At 34.4% G+C, this 17,787-nt stretch overlaps 1 protein-coding gene across 1 annotated transcript in view; it reads left to right on the top strand.

Annotated features, from left to right (window-relative positions):
* LOC150107999 (glutamate receptor ionotropic, kainate 2-like) overlaps positions 1-16,107 on the top strand; it is an 82,001-nt gene extending 65,894 nt beyond the window's left edge. The window contains exons 2-3 of the mRNA XM_090415505.1: positions 1,371-1,630; positions 15,496-16,107. Of these exons, the coding sequence (XP_090271631.1) occupies positions 1,371-1,630; positions 15,496-15,763 (528 nt within the window). The 3' untranslated portion in view covers positions 15,764-16,107. The remainder of the gene's footprint in view (positions 1-1,370; positions 1,631-15,495) is intronic.
* The last annotated feature ends 1,680 nt before the right edge of the window (positions 16,108-17,787 follow it).

The following is a 17,787-nucleotide window of genomic DNA, read 5'->3' as shown; positions in this document are numbered from 1 at the left end:
GGTAGATGGCGTTTGTGTAATTGCGGTGAGTTTTAGTTGGTGGATTTGAGTGGTGGAGGGTTGTAGAGTAGATGCCCTCCTCGATGAGACTTTGGACTCCTTGGAGATGTCACGTAATAATAATTATTATTTTTTAATAATTATTGAAATAACATCCACTTACTCTGCGGATACCGAACCGCACGATGTCCAAATAAGAACTGTTTGAAAATAAGCAAATGCAATATATCTCTACCGAATTATAAATAAAATGCTTATACTAAACACAAAGCGACCAAGTAAAGGGACCGTCGCCGCTATGCCACCGCCGTAAACTGAAAACGCAATTACTTTCCTCGAATTGTCAGTTTTTATGGCTTACAAATCAACTAAAGCTGTATTATTCGAAAAGAATATTAAAAATTATAATTTCTTAACATAATATTTAAAATTTTAACTTTTGATTAAAATAAGTAGCATTAGGCTGTCCCTACAAGTACAATACGGGACAACGAAATTCGAGTAAAATAGAGGACAGTCCCATATATACGGAACGATTGGCAAGCCTATGTATGTTAAACTCGTTGGCTTGAACTCTGTAGCTTAGTGATTAAAATATATAATAATAATCGAGAGTGTGCTAAAGTAATTCCAGAAACCAATATAAAAATGGCAAATATATGTTAATAAAAACGCACCTGTGTGATATGCTGATGGTAAAAATAGTTCATCGTTCTTTTATTGTCGTTCACAAACAATTATTAATACTAAAAGTTAATTTTACCATGTTGAAAAGTAGTCCAATAAAGAAATAAGCAGATTTTATTCCCAAAACAACCAATCTAAAAAGAATAAGTAAAAATTAAAACCGAGAAAACACAACCTGAAAGAAAAAAAAAAACTACAACTAAAAAAAACAAACAAAAAAGCATGAAAGTTTGACTGAATTACTGAATATGGAATAAAAGGGGAAATTAAATACACAAAATAAATAAATAAATAAAACATCGATCATATAATAAAATTGCTGTATTTGGTGGCAGTTTAGAATATGGCTTTGGCCTTAGAATATAAGAAAATGAAAATTATGCATTTCTTATATATTTCTTAGTTTCTAAGATCCTTTCTTAATTATGAAAATCAGACATGAAAAGGACTTTTTATTTTCATTTCCAATTATCGATAGCCATAAACTCTGTCGTCGTTGATGACTAAAGGAGAAGACTGGGTGGCAAGCAATCTCCAAAATTATTCAGGGATAAAGGAGCTGCACCTACTTTCTTCAGGCAAAAAATCGCGTTATAAGATTTATTTCATTTACACATGTTGAATATTAATATATCGTAATTGTTTAATATAGTTGATTAATGCTATTTCCGTTTGTCTTTCAGCGTTCTGCCTCTGGTGTTTTTTATTATATTAGAAAAATCAATGAAGAGGATCCTTTGCTTAGTCCTAAGACACCATCGGACTGCATACCCAAAGTCCTGAATGAGAAGTATTGTTACATTCTGAGTTCAAATACACTTGATTTCATTGTCCATGAAAACGGGCCTAAGAATTTTTTCATATCAAATGATGTATTTTATAATCTCTTTGTGGGGTTCTACATTCAAAAAGCTCATCCTTGCAAAGAAGCTTTCGCCATTATGTAAGAAAAATGTATTATTTGATATAATCGAATATTAATTGATTCGCAGATTTACACTTATACACACTATAATAAGATATTATATATATATATATATATATATATATATATATATATATATATATATATATATATATATATATATATATATATATATATATATATATATGTTAAAGATACCAAGCAATTTTAAACCTGGTTTTACTCCATTTCCCAAGTAAGCAAACAGACTAAAAGTCAAGTTTGCGCCTGCAATTGATGCAAGACTAACTGATCCCACAGGTAGTGCAGGATCAGGGCAACTCATGGCAAAGTATTTTTACCCAAGGTAAAAATACTTTCTACATTTATATCTCCTCCAGAGATTTTTATTTAATAAGGTTAAAACACCTTATGGTAACTTGTTTTGGCGGAATACTTACAAGCTCAGTATTACTAAATCTTGGTATTTCCAGCCTAGCTCCCACTGAGGAGACCTCAATAAAGGTCGAAACCGGTCTGGGTAGTCGCCCCTTGCCTTTAATACAAAACATCATACATCCCCTTCTTGGAGATGTGTTTTGGCATTAAGGGTAAATATTAAGATTAGTGATCGGAGCTTGTCCCACCTTTGCCATGAATTGCCCTGATCCTGCACTACCTGTGGGATCAGTTAGTCTTGCATCAATTGCAGGCGCAAACTTGACTTTTAGTCTGTTTGCTTACTTGGGAAATGGAGTAAAACCAGGTTTAAAATTGCTTGGTATCTTTAACATATTTTTACCCAAGGTAAAAATACTTTCTACATATATATATATATATATATATATATATATTTGTGTGTGTGTGTGAAATTATTATAATTAATTATTAAAAAACTATTATTAACTATTCTTTAATTATTAGAAGTGATTATTTATTATTCATATCACAACAAGTGGCTTTGTTTGAATTCTAATCGAAGCGACTAAGACTGCAACAAATCTATTATTTCGGTTAACTGCGTTTCTACTCCAATCAGATTGCATACTCTTTGGGGAATGAAAAACCATTCCACCATCTATATTTAGCACTGTTTGCCTCTGCTTTAGCAGAGTATTCTAAAGTTCTACAAATCCTAGTCGGATACAATCCCAAAATGTTTTCCATTGAAGTGCAAATGTCGAATTGCTGTAAACTGCTCTAAAGAAATGCTTGTCGTAACGATAATATAATTTCACTAAAATTCATGTTTAATTAAATTAATGGAAATAAGATTATATCTTATAGCCGCTTTCTCTTGTAATTAAGTTTTAGCATTTATTCCCTTCGATATACTGGTGGTGGAGGTGGGCAGTAGATGGCATTAGTGTAGATGATGCGGTTCGCTGTAGTTGGTGGAGAGGGAGAGTTGTACAGTAGGTGGTCCCCCTCGATGAATCTTTGGTCTCCTGAGAGGTGTCAGTTAATAATAATAATAATAATTTTTTTTGATATGATAATATTTTTTATTGATTTGCTAAAATATTTACATATATAATAAACATCTTGAGTGACATTGCAACTTATAATTTTACAGAATTCAGCACAAAGTGCTACATTTTCTACATTGGATTTCAATTACAATTTTTAAAAATACTTATTTTTTGCCTCTATATTATGTATTTACAACACATGTTCTTGTAATATTAACAATAAAGATTACAGAATTTTTGAATATAGAATATACATAATAATAATAATAATAATAATAATAATAATAATAATAATATAATAATAATAATATTTTATTATTTTTTGTTAATTTATATATATATATATATATATATATATATATATATATATATATAATAAAATAAGTTTAATGACTATTACCGAGAGAAAAGATGGCAAGATATATTTAACAAGATACTACTAGTTTACTAGTTTCGTTACAAGAACATCATCAGGTATCATACTCAAAGAAGTATATAAAAAACTACAGAGACTTAACATTGTGCTAACAGAACAAGTGAAAAACAGTAGCATGTTTGAAAAAATGCAAGTATGAGTTCCATACAAACGAATACTACGCGCTGTCGCGAGTGCGCCAGTACCGAACAGAAGCAACGTGTCCGTCCGAGAGATTGTAATTCAGGCTGTTGTTGATATGAGAGGGATCTAGAGAAATTTCTCTTGATTCAACAATCTTTCTTTACAGTTCATCGTAGCACACATGGATATTAGCAGTTTGAGTCCAGTTTACAATGTGCTGGCGGCCTTCGTCTGAGTTAGCAGAAAAGAGAACGTGGCTAGGGAGAGCGCTGCTCTAGTCCGTTGCTTCTGTTCGGTACTGGCGCACTCGCGACAGCGCGTAGTATTCGTTTGTATGGAACTCATACTTGCATTTTTTCAAACATGCTACTGTTTTTCACTTGTTCTGTTAGTACAATGTTAAGTCTCTGTAGTTTTTTATATACTTCTTTGAGTATGATACCTGATGATGTTCTTGTAACGAAACTAGTAAACTAGTAGTATCTTGTTAAATATATCTTCCCTTCTTTTCTCTCGGTAATAGTCATTAAACTTATTTTATAATATTCCAACCGAGTTAAAATGAATTTTCAATATATATATATATATATATAACACATTACAATTGTGAATAGCAGCTACTTGCAAGTTAATAATTTTCTTCCTCGAAGCTTAGCAGAGCTTATATGATGAAGATAATAGATTATATATGGTGGTGGTTTCATAGTAATGTTCCAATATTGGTCATAAGCCAGGTGTTGATTTTACTGTTTGTTGGTATGTGCTTGAAAGACTTAGAATGCCATTACAGTTTAACCTTCTTTTTTTTAATTTTGCAAATTGCGTTGGATTTAGACATGGTGTGTTTGTTTTTTTGTTCTTGTAGTGATGGTTTTTGAGAGGGGGTTTGTCATAGATTTGTGTGTGTGTGCATGTGGGGGGGAGAGAGAGAAATAGGAATTGCTCCAATTTTCGTTCTCGCTATAATATTTATATAGCATCTGTTTCAGCTCTGTATGTTCCTAGGTTTCTGTTGTCGAATGGCAGTTTGTTTATCATGTCAGGTACGTAGCAGTTTCCGGTGGCTTTGCCGTAGTGATTGTTGTACTTATATGTTATGTAGTTTGTTGACTGTGGTCTTATTATTTGATGTGTTGTTCTGGTTACTCTATAGGTTGGGCTGTAGTAATATTTTAACATGACTGTGTAGTGGCATAAGTGTTTCACATTAAATATTTTGTGTTTTGTCTGTGCTTCCTGCATAAGAGTGGGTTGTTCCCAGAATATCAGTTTTACTATTTTATCTTGCAACCATTGTAGCCTGTTAAGTCCGTAGTCTTAGCAGAATGTGTATGATGTGATTGCATGTCTTAAAATGTTTTCACATAATACTTTATAGATTAGTATTTTTATGTGCATTGGAGCAATGTCTTTTAATCTGTATAGTTTGCTTGCTATTATCATAAGCTTGGTATATAGGTATTTTGTATGGCTATTCGAACTTTGATCAGTATCGAGGTGAAGTCCGAGATAGCGTGTTGTTTTCACCTGTGTGATGGTTATGATTTTAGATTCTGCGCTTTGTGTATAGGAGGACGAATGTTGGATAGTAAGATATTTAGTTTCTATGGGCAGGGTTTGGGGGGGAGTTGAATACCATTAACTTGGTTTTTCCAGGGTTTATATATATATATATATGCCGTTTTTGGTTAATCAGTTAGTGATTTGATTGATGTCGTTTTGTATATTTGTGTCAGCGATATTTACATTGTTGTGAATAGATACTATGGCCATGTCGTCTGCATACTGGAAGATTTTACTTTTTAGGCGAAGGTGGCTTATGTCTTGTGTGTATATGTTAAATAGAATAGGAGATAGCACAGCTTGGTACTCCACGGGTTACATGTACCTCTTTGCTGTGTGCTGATCCTATACATGTGGTGTACTTTCTGTTTTTCGTGTATACTTTAAACCACTGGAATAGACGACCTCCAATTCTGATATGCGTTAGTTTCGTTAACAAGGTTTTTGTGTGTTAGTGTGTCAAATGCTTTGTTAGGTCAATGAGTACCACTAATTGTATTCTATTTTTATCCAATACAGCGTTTATTAGATCTGTTTTGGCTATGATTTGAAATTTTTCAACGTATGTGGAGAGTTTCTGATGCACGATGCGCTCCATGATTTGGTTGATTACAGATAGCGTGTCGTTGGGTCTGTAATTACTTATAATGTTTCTTTTTCCCTGTTTGGGTATTGGTGTGATTAATGCAGTCTTCAGTGTTTCAGGTTGTGTCCCGTTTCGAATACTTTATTTAACAGTTTTTGTATAACTGGAAGTAGGTTGGTTGAGTGTTTCTTAATGTCTTCTTGTCTGATTCCGTCTATCCCCGCTTCTTTCTTTCTTTCTTAGGGTTAATTTGTTGAATTGCCAGTGATAGTTCTTCTTTTGTCACTGTGGGGAACCACATTGACTGGGTTGCTCATCGACCTAGCGGAGAATGTTCGTTTGTGTGACGAAAGGTTGTTTTTTATTATTATTATTGTTCCGGGAAACTCCAAGGAGTCGACAGACTCATCGAGGGAGGCCCTAACATCATGTCAAGAACAACTATTTAACATTCACACAGTATCTATCATACCTTGCCTTGAACTCATTCACGGTCGTAGCACCCACAACATACTCTGGAAGCTTATTCCACTCATTTACCACTCTCCAAGTAAAGAACCTAGCTCTAACACCCTTGTCCACCACGTTCTTGCCCCGCTTCCATGCATGACCCATAGTCCTCCCACCACCAGTCATATTTTCAAAAATATCTTCTGGATCAATCTTATAAAAACCTTTCAGTAATTTGAATGTCTCAATCATATCACCCCTCCTTCGCCTATCATCCAATTTCTGCAACCCACAAATCTTCAACCTATTCTCATAAGGTTCATTCCACAGACCTGCTATCATCTTGGTAACTCGTCTCTGGACCCTCTCCACTTCCTCCCCATCACGAAGAAACCCTGGTGCCCATAGCTGGGCACAGAAGTCCAGATGGGGTCTTATCAATGCTCAATACAGAGGAACAACAACTTGTTCGTTTCTGCATGTTAAAGTATTTTTCAGAAGCCAAGTGATTTGGTGAGCTGTTTTAGTTACTTTTGCAATGTGCCCCCTAAACTTCAACTCCCTATCCACCAACACTCCCAAATCCCTTGCCTCATCAATCTCCTGGAGTATGATTCCACCAATGCGATATACTGCTGCTGTTCTTTTCACCCCAAAGTGCATAACCTTACACTTTGCCACATTAAATTGACATCCATTTTTCCTAGCCCAGTCCTCCAAACTATCCAAATCATCCTGTAAACGTTTTACATCTTGTGCACTCACAATTGCTCTACCCAACTTTGCATCATCAGCAAACAAGTGAACACTTCCTCTCAAATCCTTTCCAATATCATTGATGAACAAATTGAAAGCAGTGGTCCAAGAACAGAGACCTGTGGCACTCCACTAGTCACAAGACATCTTTTAGACTCCACTCCTGAATAAACCACTCTTTGATATCTCTCCTTCAACCACCCTCTTATCCATCTCACCAACCCTATATCTATACCCATCTGCTCCAGTTTACTGATTAGGGTTCCATGTGGTATCCTATCAAAGGCCTTGGCAAGGTCCAGTAGTATCACTGTAAACCCATTACCCCTATCCAGTTCAGCCGTCACTGTGTTATAAAACGTGAGCAAGTTACTGAGGAATGATCTATCCTTCACAAAACCATGTTGTCCCCCATACAATATCCCATTTTCATCTATCCAATCCTGTATTCTTTTCTTGACTAATTTCTCTAAGACCTTGACAATGATTCCTGATATGCTAATCGGTCGGTAATTTACAACAGCAGTCTTGGAACCACCTTTATGCAGTGGAACTATTTTCCCCTCTTTCCACCCGCTCGGGACTAACCCAGACCCGAGACTCAAATTAAACAAAATGGTCAAGGTAATGACAATTCTTTAGCTGCTTCTCGTACAACACGAGCTGGTGTACCATCCAATCCCACAGACGTATTGACATTGAGGTTATGCAATAGACTACTCACCTCCACTTCATTAACCACAATTCCCATATAATCTACTGGTTTATTCATTTCTGCAATGTCACCACCTGGATGATATACGTTTGCAAAGTGCTCACTCAGTAACTCAACTATCTCAACTGATTCAGTTACCTCCCTACCATCGGCATTCTTTAAAATCAATCTGCCATGTACATTTTTCCTTTTACTTGCTACATATCTAAAAAACTGTTTAGGATTCTCTTTAGCCTGCATGGCCAATGTTCTTTCGTAATCCTTTTTTGCTTTTCTTACCACACTCGTCACCCTTCCGTCCTGCGCTTTACACCGTTCATGTGCCTGCCTGTCACCTTTCTCCTTAAATTCCCTCCATAGTTGTTTCTTTTTTTTTGCAACTCAAGCTTAATGGTGTTATTCATCCATTTAACCCCTACTTGATTTATTATTCGGACTCTAGGTATAGAGTCAGCCGTTGCTTCATGCAAGCACTTCTTAACTACCTCCCATGCACTATCAACTTCTAGTCCTTGCAGTTGTACATGCCATGGCACTGAACCAATCAAATTCCTAAGCTTGTCATACTTTCCAGCCCGATAATTCCACATGTACCCTGTCTTAATTGAAAATTCTACACCTTTAGCCACCTCCGAAGTTAAGACCCTATGATCACTCTCACCGATTGGTGGCAATGTGGTCATATTTGTTACAGCCAAATCCTCAGATGTAATTACCAGGTCAAGCACTCTCTGACCCCTAGTATTTTCCATTACATGCTGTCGCAGATAGTTATCGCTTAATAACCACATAAAATCCAGTTCCTTCCTCCAGTGTGTCCTCTCCTCACTCCAATCAATGCGACCATAGTTGAAATCTCCCATAATAATCACCCTCCTTCCACCCATTTCTTCTATTTGCTTGTGCATACTGTCACCACCATCTTTTCCATCACCTGGTCTATAGCAGCACCCAATTGTATATTTAGTTCTGCTAGCCACAATCTCACACCAAATGGCCTCAAATGTGCTCTTTTCTCTATCCTGCAATTCAACTTCTATTCTCCTTGGCTGGAGCTCATCTGCTATCATCAACAATACTCCTGCCCCATTTTATTCTCTCTGTCATTCCTGAACATATTAACCCATCACATTCAATCCCACTAGTTATATCATCTACAGTCAGCCATATTTCACTAATACCTATAACCTGTGGTGTGAAAGTGCCAACCATGGCCAAAAACTCTTTCTTCTTGTTCCTAATACTCCTAGCATTAGTGTACATGAATTTAAGACCCCCATTAGCCCCAACCCTACCTTGATGCCTTATATTAACTATCCCATTTCTGATTTGTTGTCCTTATTTGCTCTGGCATATTATATTCATTCTTACATTCAACTGCCTCCATAAGGACTGTATCTCTACTCCCCCCCCCCTAACAAATCTAGTTTCCCTGAATTTGCACATCCACTACATTCAGCAACACTTTCTCAAGTCTTCTTACACCGTAACCATTCAAATGCAAGCCATCCATCTTATATAGATCCTTTCGCCAATCAAACTCACTCCACACGTCCACAAATTCTACACCACTCGTCATACATAACCCACGCATAAAGTCATTCGCAATTATATCCATCCTTTTAAACATTTCACTGTCATACCGTGGCAAAAGACTAATCATTCTAACTCTCTCACTCTTTTCTTTTGCTACCTCAAACAATTCATTCAGGTCTTCTTGTTTCTTGTAGTTTTTGGACAGAGTTCACGAAGTGCTGATTAAAGTTGTTTGCCAACTGTTTGAGGGATTTGGGGTCGCAGGCAAAGCTATTTTATTGTTTCTGAGGCCGTGGTTCTGTGTATATTGTCCAGTATTTCATTAATCAGGTGCAAGGTTTGCTTTATGTCATTCTAAGCTGTTGTTAATTTGTTGATGTAATAGTTTCTTTTTGCTGTTCTAATCTGTATTGCTAGGAGATTCGGTTTTCTTTTGTATTCAGCTTTTAAAGCGATATTGTTCGGCGACTTCTTAAGTTGTTTCCATAGGGCATCTTTTCTTTGTATGTCTGTTAGTATGCTGTCTGTTATACATGGATTTTGTTTCGTTTGGGGGCGTATTTTTATTTTTGTTAATGCTTTGTTTTATATTTTGTTAAATGCAAGTTTAAGATTATTATATACAGCTTCAGCAGGGTCTAAAGATGCTAGTAGTAGGGGAGCCACTAGTGTCCAGATCAAGATCAAGATAAGATAAGGAATCGTGACGTGTTGGGTGATGACGTCATTGTGTGCATGGCTTCATGGGTCTGGAATGTTTGGAATTTCCCTGTGGGCATATGTGTCACTGGCTTCAGCTCTTGTGTTTTGGTTCGCGTATGGGATTATGGGTGATGGTAGAGATAAGGATTCGTGTTGTGATTGGTGGTGCGCTAGTGACCAGATCAAGATCAAGATAAGATAAGGAATCGTGACGTGAATGTTTGTTGTTATGACATGTAGATAAGTGACGTCATTTGTTATTTGTAAATAAATGTCATCATTTGTTATTTGTAAATAAGTGACGTTGTTGTTTTGAATGGAAAGGATGATATTTGTGGATAAGGAATCGTGTCGTGATTGGTGGGACACTTCTGACCAGATCAAGATAAGATAAGGAATCGTGACGCGAATGTTTGTTGTTATTGAGTTTTGAATTTCGCTGGGCCCCCCCTTCTGTCAGAAATATCACGTGGTGTGATGGGTGATATTTAGAGATAAGAATCGTGACGTTATGTCTTTGTGCGGTATTTTGGTTTGGCTATGGAATTGTGGGCTATGTTTTGAGATAAGGTATCTTTGAATTTTCCCATGGTGACACACATCCGTCATTGTCGTCTGTGGGAATTCTTAGAGTATGTCGTGATGGCGGGTGTGATTACATTTTTTTGAATAATTAATTATATACTGGTGTCACTCAAACATATGGTTTTTTTTTATTATTTTATTTAATATAGATGTTTGTACTAATTTTCCAATACATTTGGGGTATTTGTTTCCTGTTAAAGGGTGGGAATTCTTAGAGTAAGTAGTGATGGCGGCAGTTAGTGGTTAAGTAATCGTGTCGTGATTGGTGGGACACTTCTGACAAGATCAAGATCATGATAACATTAGGAGCTGTGATGTGAATGTTTGTTGTTATTGAGTTTGGAATGATAATTTAATTTAACTATATTCTATGTCACACAAACGTACAGTTTTTTTCTTCTATAGATGGTTGTACTAATTTTCCAATACATTTTTGGTATTTCTTTCCTGTTAAAGTGTGGGAATTCTTAGAGAAAATCGTGATGGCTCTCGTGTTTCGAGTTTTTCTGAATAATTAATTATATACTTAAAGTACCTGTCCTTAAACACACACACACACATACACATTAGACATAAAAAATCGCTAATGTGTCCATGTTGATACTCTTATATATACCCTATGATTATTCTTCTTATGGAAAAAAAAACTATTCAGTATTAGAATTATGCTTACCAAACAACATGTGATCAGTTATGTTTAAGCTAAAAAAGTACTTACAGTTTTTCAGATGACTCTTCTAAATACGAATATTCCAAAATAGTTCAATTTTATATCCACAACACAACACAAACACCAAAACCACAAAGAATGAAATTTCTGTAAATATTGTAACCTGAACTAGTTACTTTGTCCTTTAGATTACAGACTGTAGATGCTGGGGTTTTGCCATTTGCAATATCCCCGAGCGAGCGGTTTTCTTCAAAGGGGATGACATGAGTCACATCCGTAAATTGGGGTATTGTTCGAAAGGTAGCATTCCCTCAAGTTTGGATATTTCTCAAATAATTACATATGACTAAGGACTTAGTATCAAGATGTTTGAAAAACATATATCCTAAAATTATTCATTCTTCGTTACCGTCGGAATTCATTGGTGTTTTAAATTAATGCTTACATTTAATTTTAATTTAGAGTAGTATCCGATTGGTTCTCTGTATTAATTCTTTCCCACTGTTGTCCAAATTTGGTGGGAAAGTCTATGCGCCATTTTGTTTAGGGTAAGTGTTATTTCCGGTTTCGAATTCCGATTGCTGTTAGAGTATGGAATTCAGACAAGTGAAATTTTTTTTTTCAATTGATTCGTTATTTTCTGTATTTTACTTTTACAGGTCATATTCTAACAGAATAACTCAGCAGAATTAATAAATATATAAAGTATATGAGAATTTATTTTCCAACACTGTATATTTCTCATTAAGTCTTAGCTTTAAGGTATCTATCTTATCCGGTCGCCTTTTGTTGTACGTAGGTGAGAAATCGTGTGTTTTGTTTCGAACTCTTGGTTTCTGTTGATAAATTACCAATATAACTATTAATTTTACCTTCGATTCCTTGTGCTGTTAACCTATTTCTGTAAGTTGAATTTATTTGTGAATTATTTTCCCACATTGTTAGTTTCCATTCCTTAACCTTGTTTGTAGATAACGAACAAATAAATCTGTTAATTCAAAGAATCAAAAAAAAAAAAATTCTCTGGTTACTTTGTAGCATGAAATTTCTCAAGGAAAATAAATGTTATCTTCCTTCTTAAATTTGTATAACACATATACGACACCCAATTTGTTCATTTAAATTTACACATTTTATTGAACAAAATATTATTTACAAATTGTATTTACTGAATCTAACAATACAGAAAAAAAATAAAATTAAAAATACATCAAAAGTTCTTCCATGGTTGTGGAATTGCCATCGTATGGTTTTGACAATGTGACTCTCATCTGAAAGTTAATTTTTCGTTTGGCGTTCATTGGGAATTTATTACTGTAGTAAAATTAAGGGTTTTGTATTATTTCTTTGAATCCAATACGTATACTTCAGAGAATTATTAAAAGCACAGAATCTTTTGTTATGTTTCCAAAAGCATTTAAAAGTACACGTTATGTTTTCACGTTTTGGGCATCCAATTTCATTTAAATCAAGAACAGGCCTCCCTATTAACTTCGTTAATGTTTTTGATTTTTCTCTTCCTTTGGCAAGTAATATATGATATTTGCATGTTGATTCTATCATCCAATTTCTTAGTTTGTCCAAAGCTAGTGAACCAATTTCCCACTTCAGCTGATGGTTATATTTTATTAACCAAGAATTCTGTTTTTTAACTCTTTCAGGTAATTCTTTCCAACTACAAGGTGATTTTGTCACTGCATATCTTACACTAATTCCATCAGAAATACAGATTTCTTTAGGAAATAAATTTGAACTCTTATTTAACAAAAATTGTACATCAATTATCCCAATGATAACTGAAAATTCGTATTTTTCACCCACTGTCGATTTTTCATAATCGTCTTCCTTCATTCTTCTTCTTCTTCTTCTTAGATTATTTCATATGGCACCACAAATAAATTAGTTATTTATTATTATTTCACTGATTATTAGCTCTGATTGTATACTTTATGGTAACTTTAGTTTACAAAATTCTAAACAATTAGAACTTTTCACAAAGAAACTTCAAAGAATTTGTGGCTCACCCATTATTTTTGCATTACCAAACACAAATCACAAAACAGCAGCTGCAGTGGATGAACGATTACCTTAAGTCCAAACTCACTTGACTCTCTAGTATTTTCTTATAGTACTGTTTACACTTACCATCCCCTACCCTGACCATTCCTTCAAAAATGAACCTCTTGCACAGATGACTCAATGACATGTTTTTACATGCTGTTGGATATACTGTTGGTGTGTTTTTATCTTACTTTGTGTAGGTAAAGGTAAAATTTGTATATGTCTTATCTGTAGAGTACAAACATTTTCTCTATGCCAAACTTTAAAGAAGTGTTAAAGTCACATTTTGTTGGTTTAATTAGATGCTTCTCTCTTTCTCTCTCTCTCTGTAAAATAACCAAATTCTATCAGTTCAGATTTTCGATTATGAGAACGATTTGTTTTCAGATAACTCAAATAATATCAATAGGTAGCATTAGACAATTTCTAAAATAGTCAATATATGGATTTTTGTTTTCAACACTTTTTTTTTCCTGTCCTGGCATTAATTTCACAGTTTTGATTTTTTTTAATAATAAACAGAATTGCATTAAGATATAAAGTTGTGGATTTAAATATCAAGATCTAATCAGAATAACTGAGTAAAAATTCACTGTGGAAAAACACAACAACAAAAACACACATCTTTGTTCATTTAAGTTTATTTATTTTGCTGAAATACTATTTACAAGTATATTCACTGAGAAATTCGAAACATGTAATTACCTAAAAATATTTCACAATATTTAGTTTAGACTCTTAACATTTTCCGAAGAGTTCAGTGAATAAAATTTTTGTTACTCACTGTTTCTTGGTTACATTACATCAAAATAGCTGGTCACGCAAAAGAATTTTTAAATCAGATACCATGGTAACCACACTTCAATACGTTTGATCTTGTGTCAGTCTGGAAATGACACCATGCCTCACTAAACATTCTGTGTATTCTTTTGTCAGCAAATATACACAAACAGTTTTTGTAAAATGTTCGTAACTGTCCCAAAATAAAGAATCTTTATCGAATTGGATAAAATCTTGAAAGTCTAATTTTACCATTGATGAAATTAAATGTTGGGCGATAATTTTTCCCATTATATGAACAGATGGTAATTCAGTTTCCAAAAATAGTAAATGATTGTCAATGTCGTACATTTTTGGTGAAAATCTCTCAGCTTCTTCACAACTAATAGAAAAAACATTACTTCCATCAGCTCCTGTATCATCAAGTATTAGTTCCCCATCTTAGCATTTCAGAATATAACACTAACCGAGGTCCATTTCGTAGTCAACTCTTCTTTGCAAGTAGCCGAGGATATCAGACCACTTCCTGCGTAATTTTTCCCGAGTGGTCCTGGATAAATACATCACAATGTACGTGTCTTCTAAAATAATAATCGGTTTCCATCCTTTTAGAGCTAGGTGAAGAGTTTTGTCTCGTGCTATTTTCCTGAAGAAAGAAAATTTCAATGACTTTTGTGGCTCAACCATTATTTTACTTTACTTTACTTTCATGGATACCAATCATCACAACACAATACGATAACTTCACAGGATGAACGAATTGTCATAACTGCAAAGACACTTGACTCGTTTATTTTTCCTTATAGTACTGTTTACCTGCCCCTTAACCCTGACTGTTCCTTCCAAAATGAAACTTTTGCGCAGATGATTCACGGGCATGTTTCTACATGGTGTTGAATAAACCATAACGACAATGACGGATGTGTGTCACCCTGAGAAAATTCCAAGATATCTTATCTCAAAAACATCACCCACAATTCCATAGCCAAACAAAACATGACAACAATGTCGTTATGTGTTTGGGTATTTCTGGGGAACAAATGTCTCTCATTCTGTGATATCACTCTGTGTTAGTGGAGATGAGTGAGCTCATCGTTTGCAGCTATCTTTCAGTGATGTCACCTCCAAATGATACTGATAACTTTTTGGGGGGGGGGATTTAAAAAACGCGTTTTTTATGATAACTTTTTAGGAAAAAAACGCGGTTTTTTCCTAACTTTTTTATGATAATTTTTTTCCAAAAAAGTTATCATAATATATCATAACATCATTTTGCTCATTGTCATCTCCCTAGTATGGTAGCATATAGCTACACTCACCGTATGGCAAAAGGGAATAGCATATCGTATTAACTGTTACATTTGTTTCATTATTGTTTCATTATATATATATCAATCAGGTAATTTATTTTTATTTAATGTATAATTGATGTGAAGTAAGAGTTAGAGTAATTTTGGTTTTCTTTATAGGATAATGAAGCTTTGGGAGTCTGGTACGATTAAGCAGATTAAATCTTTTGCACTATTCAAAGAAGAGTTAAAAATGAGAAGAAATACGACTGGCATACAAGAATTCAGCAAATCATTTGAAGATTTAAATTTGGATCACTTAAAAATGGCGATGGCATTACTAATTGCAGGATATCTTATTTCGATTTTTGGTCTTTTCTTCGAGATTGTCTTTTTCAAAGTAAAGCTCGCTGTAAAGCGCCAAAATCAGAATTTTGCAGTTTCCTAAAGTGTTTACCAAGTTTATGCTCAGTGCATTGGTTTCACATCATGAAGCCTTCGAATGAAATATTTATCGGTATCACTAAGGATGTTATTGAAAGTGATGTCTATTATATATTCCTCACATAAATGTATATGCTGAAACGTAATTACAGAAAATGTGTAATGAAACTGTTAATACGATGAAAATATGTATTCTGAATTTGAACATGTTTCGATGTATTGTAGGTAAATCCCATCCAAGAAAGGTTGTGTTTCCCAACCTTCTGTGCATCCACATACCGGCACAACCAGTTAATAAATATAATACAAGTGTACGATATCGTACACTGGCTGGTCTCATAGCCTTAATTGATGCAGCCATAATTCTAAATGGCAAGACAATAACAATCTTATTTATTAATTTATTAGTATTATTTTTAAAATTCCACATACACCAAAGGCTGCAAACCATATAGATATCAGTGCCGTATGTGGGTAAGTTAGTGCTGTAACCTATTGACATTTTTCTTGACAGGCTAAAGGTTACAGATGTTGGCAACGCTTTGGTAGAAAGGCTCCTTCATAGAACAGACTCGGGTAAAACAAATAAAAATAGAAGATGAACTGCTTCAACTATAAAAGGTCTGGTACCTATATGTTCTTCAACCGTTTTTTTTTTTTTTTTGTGTGTGTGTGTGGGGATTAAAAACCTGCATCTCGAGGAAATTCTGGTTTTTCTATCAGGGTTTTATAAGTATTTCCTTGGGGTTCATAACTTTGTTACTTGCTTTCGTTTCCAAGGTCATGCTAATGATTAATCAATTACGGAAAAAAAAACTGGAAATACTGTGAATATGTCACTAAGTGTGATAGCATTTTCTTGTTTTGATATTTGAAATTTCAAGATACGAAGTCCCAATTCCTGGCTTAGTCGTCCGAGTTGATGATGTCACTGCTCTCCATGCAACAGGCGGTTGATGTGAATCCCACGGTGATATAGATGTTATTGAAAGTTTTTAGGAGGTTCACGATATCTTGTATGATAGAGAGTAAAACCTAACAAGGTTTCTACGAACGTACCGGTAATAAATCTAACAACCCTGCTGAAGAAAGTAGTGCTAGTCTTGCATGATCTGCCACTTAAATAATCGTTGCTGGTGTATAATTCATTTGTAATTATTAGTTCTTATTAATTATTACTGCTTAATTACTGCTGTACATAAATATGCTTCTTTTTTTTTTAATTTGTGAACCATTAATAGAATGTTCACAAATAACAAAAACTAATAAAAAACTAAAATTATCACAGGAAGGAAGTGGAAGAAATTTCCAAGATGCCTGGACTGAAAAATATGGTGTTATTGACAGAGGCGATAAAGTTCACTTTAAATTGTGTGGTGAGCTATCTGGAATGTAAGAAGACATTTTGAAACTAATCACAAATGGCTCCTAAAAACACTTTTGAAGAACGCAAAGAATACAATTGTAACATCTAAAACTGGCAGAATCACAATCAGGGACTTTAATTAAATTTGTTTCAGGACCTTCAAATTTAGTAGTCACAAGTAACAGTATTTCACATACTATTATTGAACACTGATAACCACTTAATGATGGTGATTATATTGAAGAAGCTTTGGTAAAGTGTGCACCATTTTTATTTGAGGACTTTCATAATAAGGAATCTATTATAATGCACAAATGTTACCATTAAATAGAAATACTATTGAAGACAGAGTTATATCAATGAATGCTAGTATTGAAAATCGAATACAACAAGTCTTGAACTCATGCCATTGTTTTTTCATTTGTCTAGACGAAACTACAGTTACATCTTCAGCTCGATTGGCTATTATTACAAGGTACAGGAGAGAATGACTACTCTTTGGGGTTGATCTCGTCAAATATATTTATTTTAAACTGGGTTATACCAATTAGTTTCGCCAACTGTGGCTGTTGGCTTCATCAGGGTTAGAATTATATAAATGCACAGTTGGCTAAACTAGTTGGTATAACTTAGTTTAAAATAAATATATTTGACCAAAAAAA

The sequence above is a fragment of the Typopeltis vanoorti genome, chromosome 3, assembly GCF_054136105.1.
Source record: "Typopeltis vanoorti isolate ZY-2024b chromosome 3, IOZ_Tvanoo_1.0, whole genome shotgun sequence".
NCBI classification, from domain to species: domain Eukaryota; kingdom Metazoa; phylum Arthropoda; class Arachnida; order Uropygi; family Thelyphonidae; genus Typopeltis; species Typopeltis vanoorti.
Note: the sequence above shows the minus strand (reverse complement) of the source record. Positions and strands in the feature narration are given on the sequence as shown.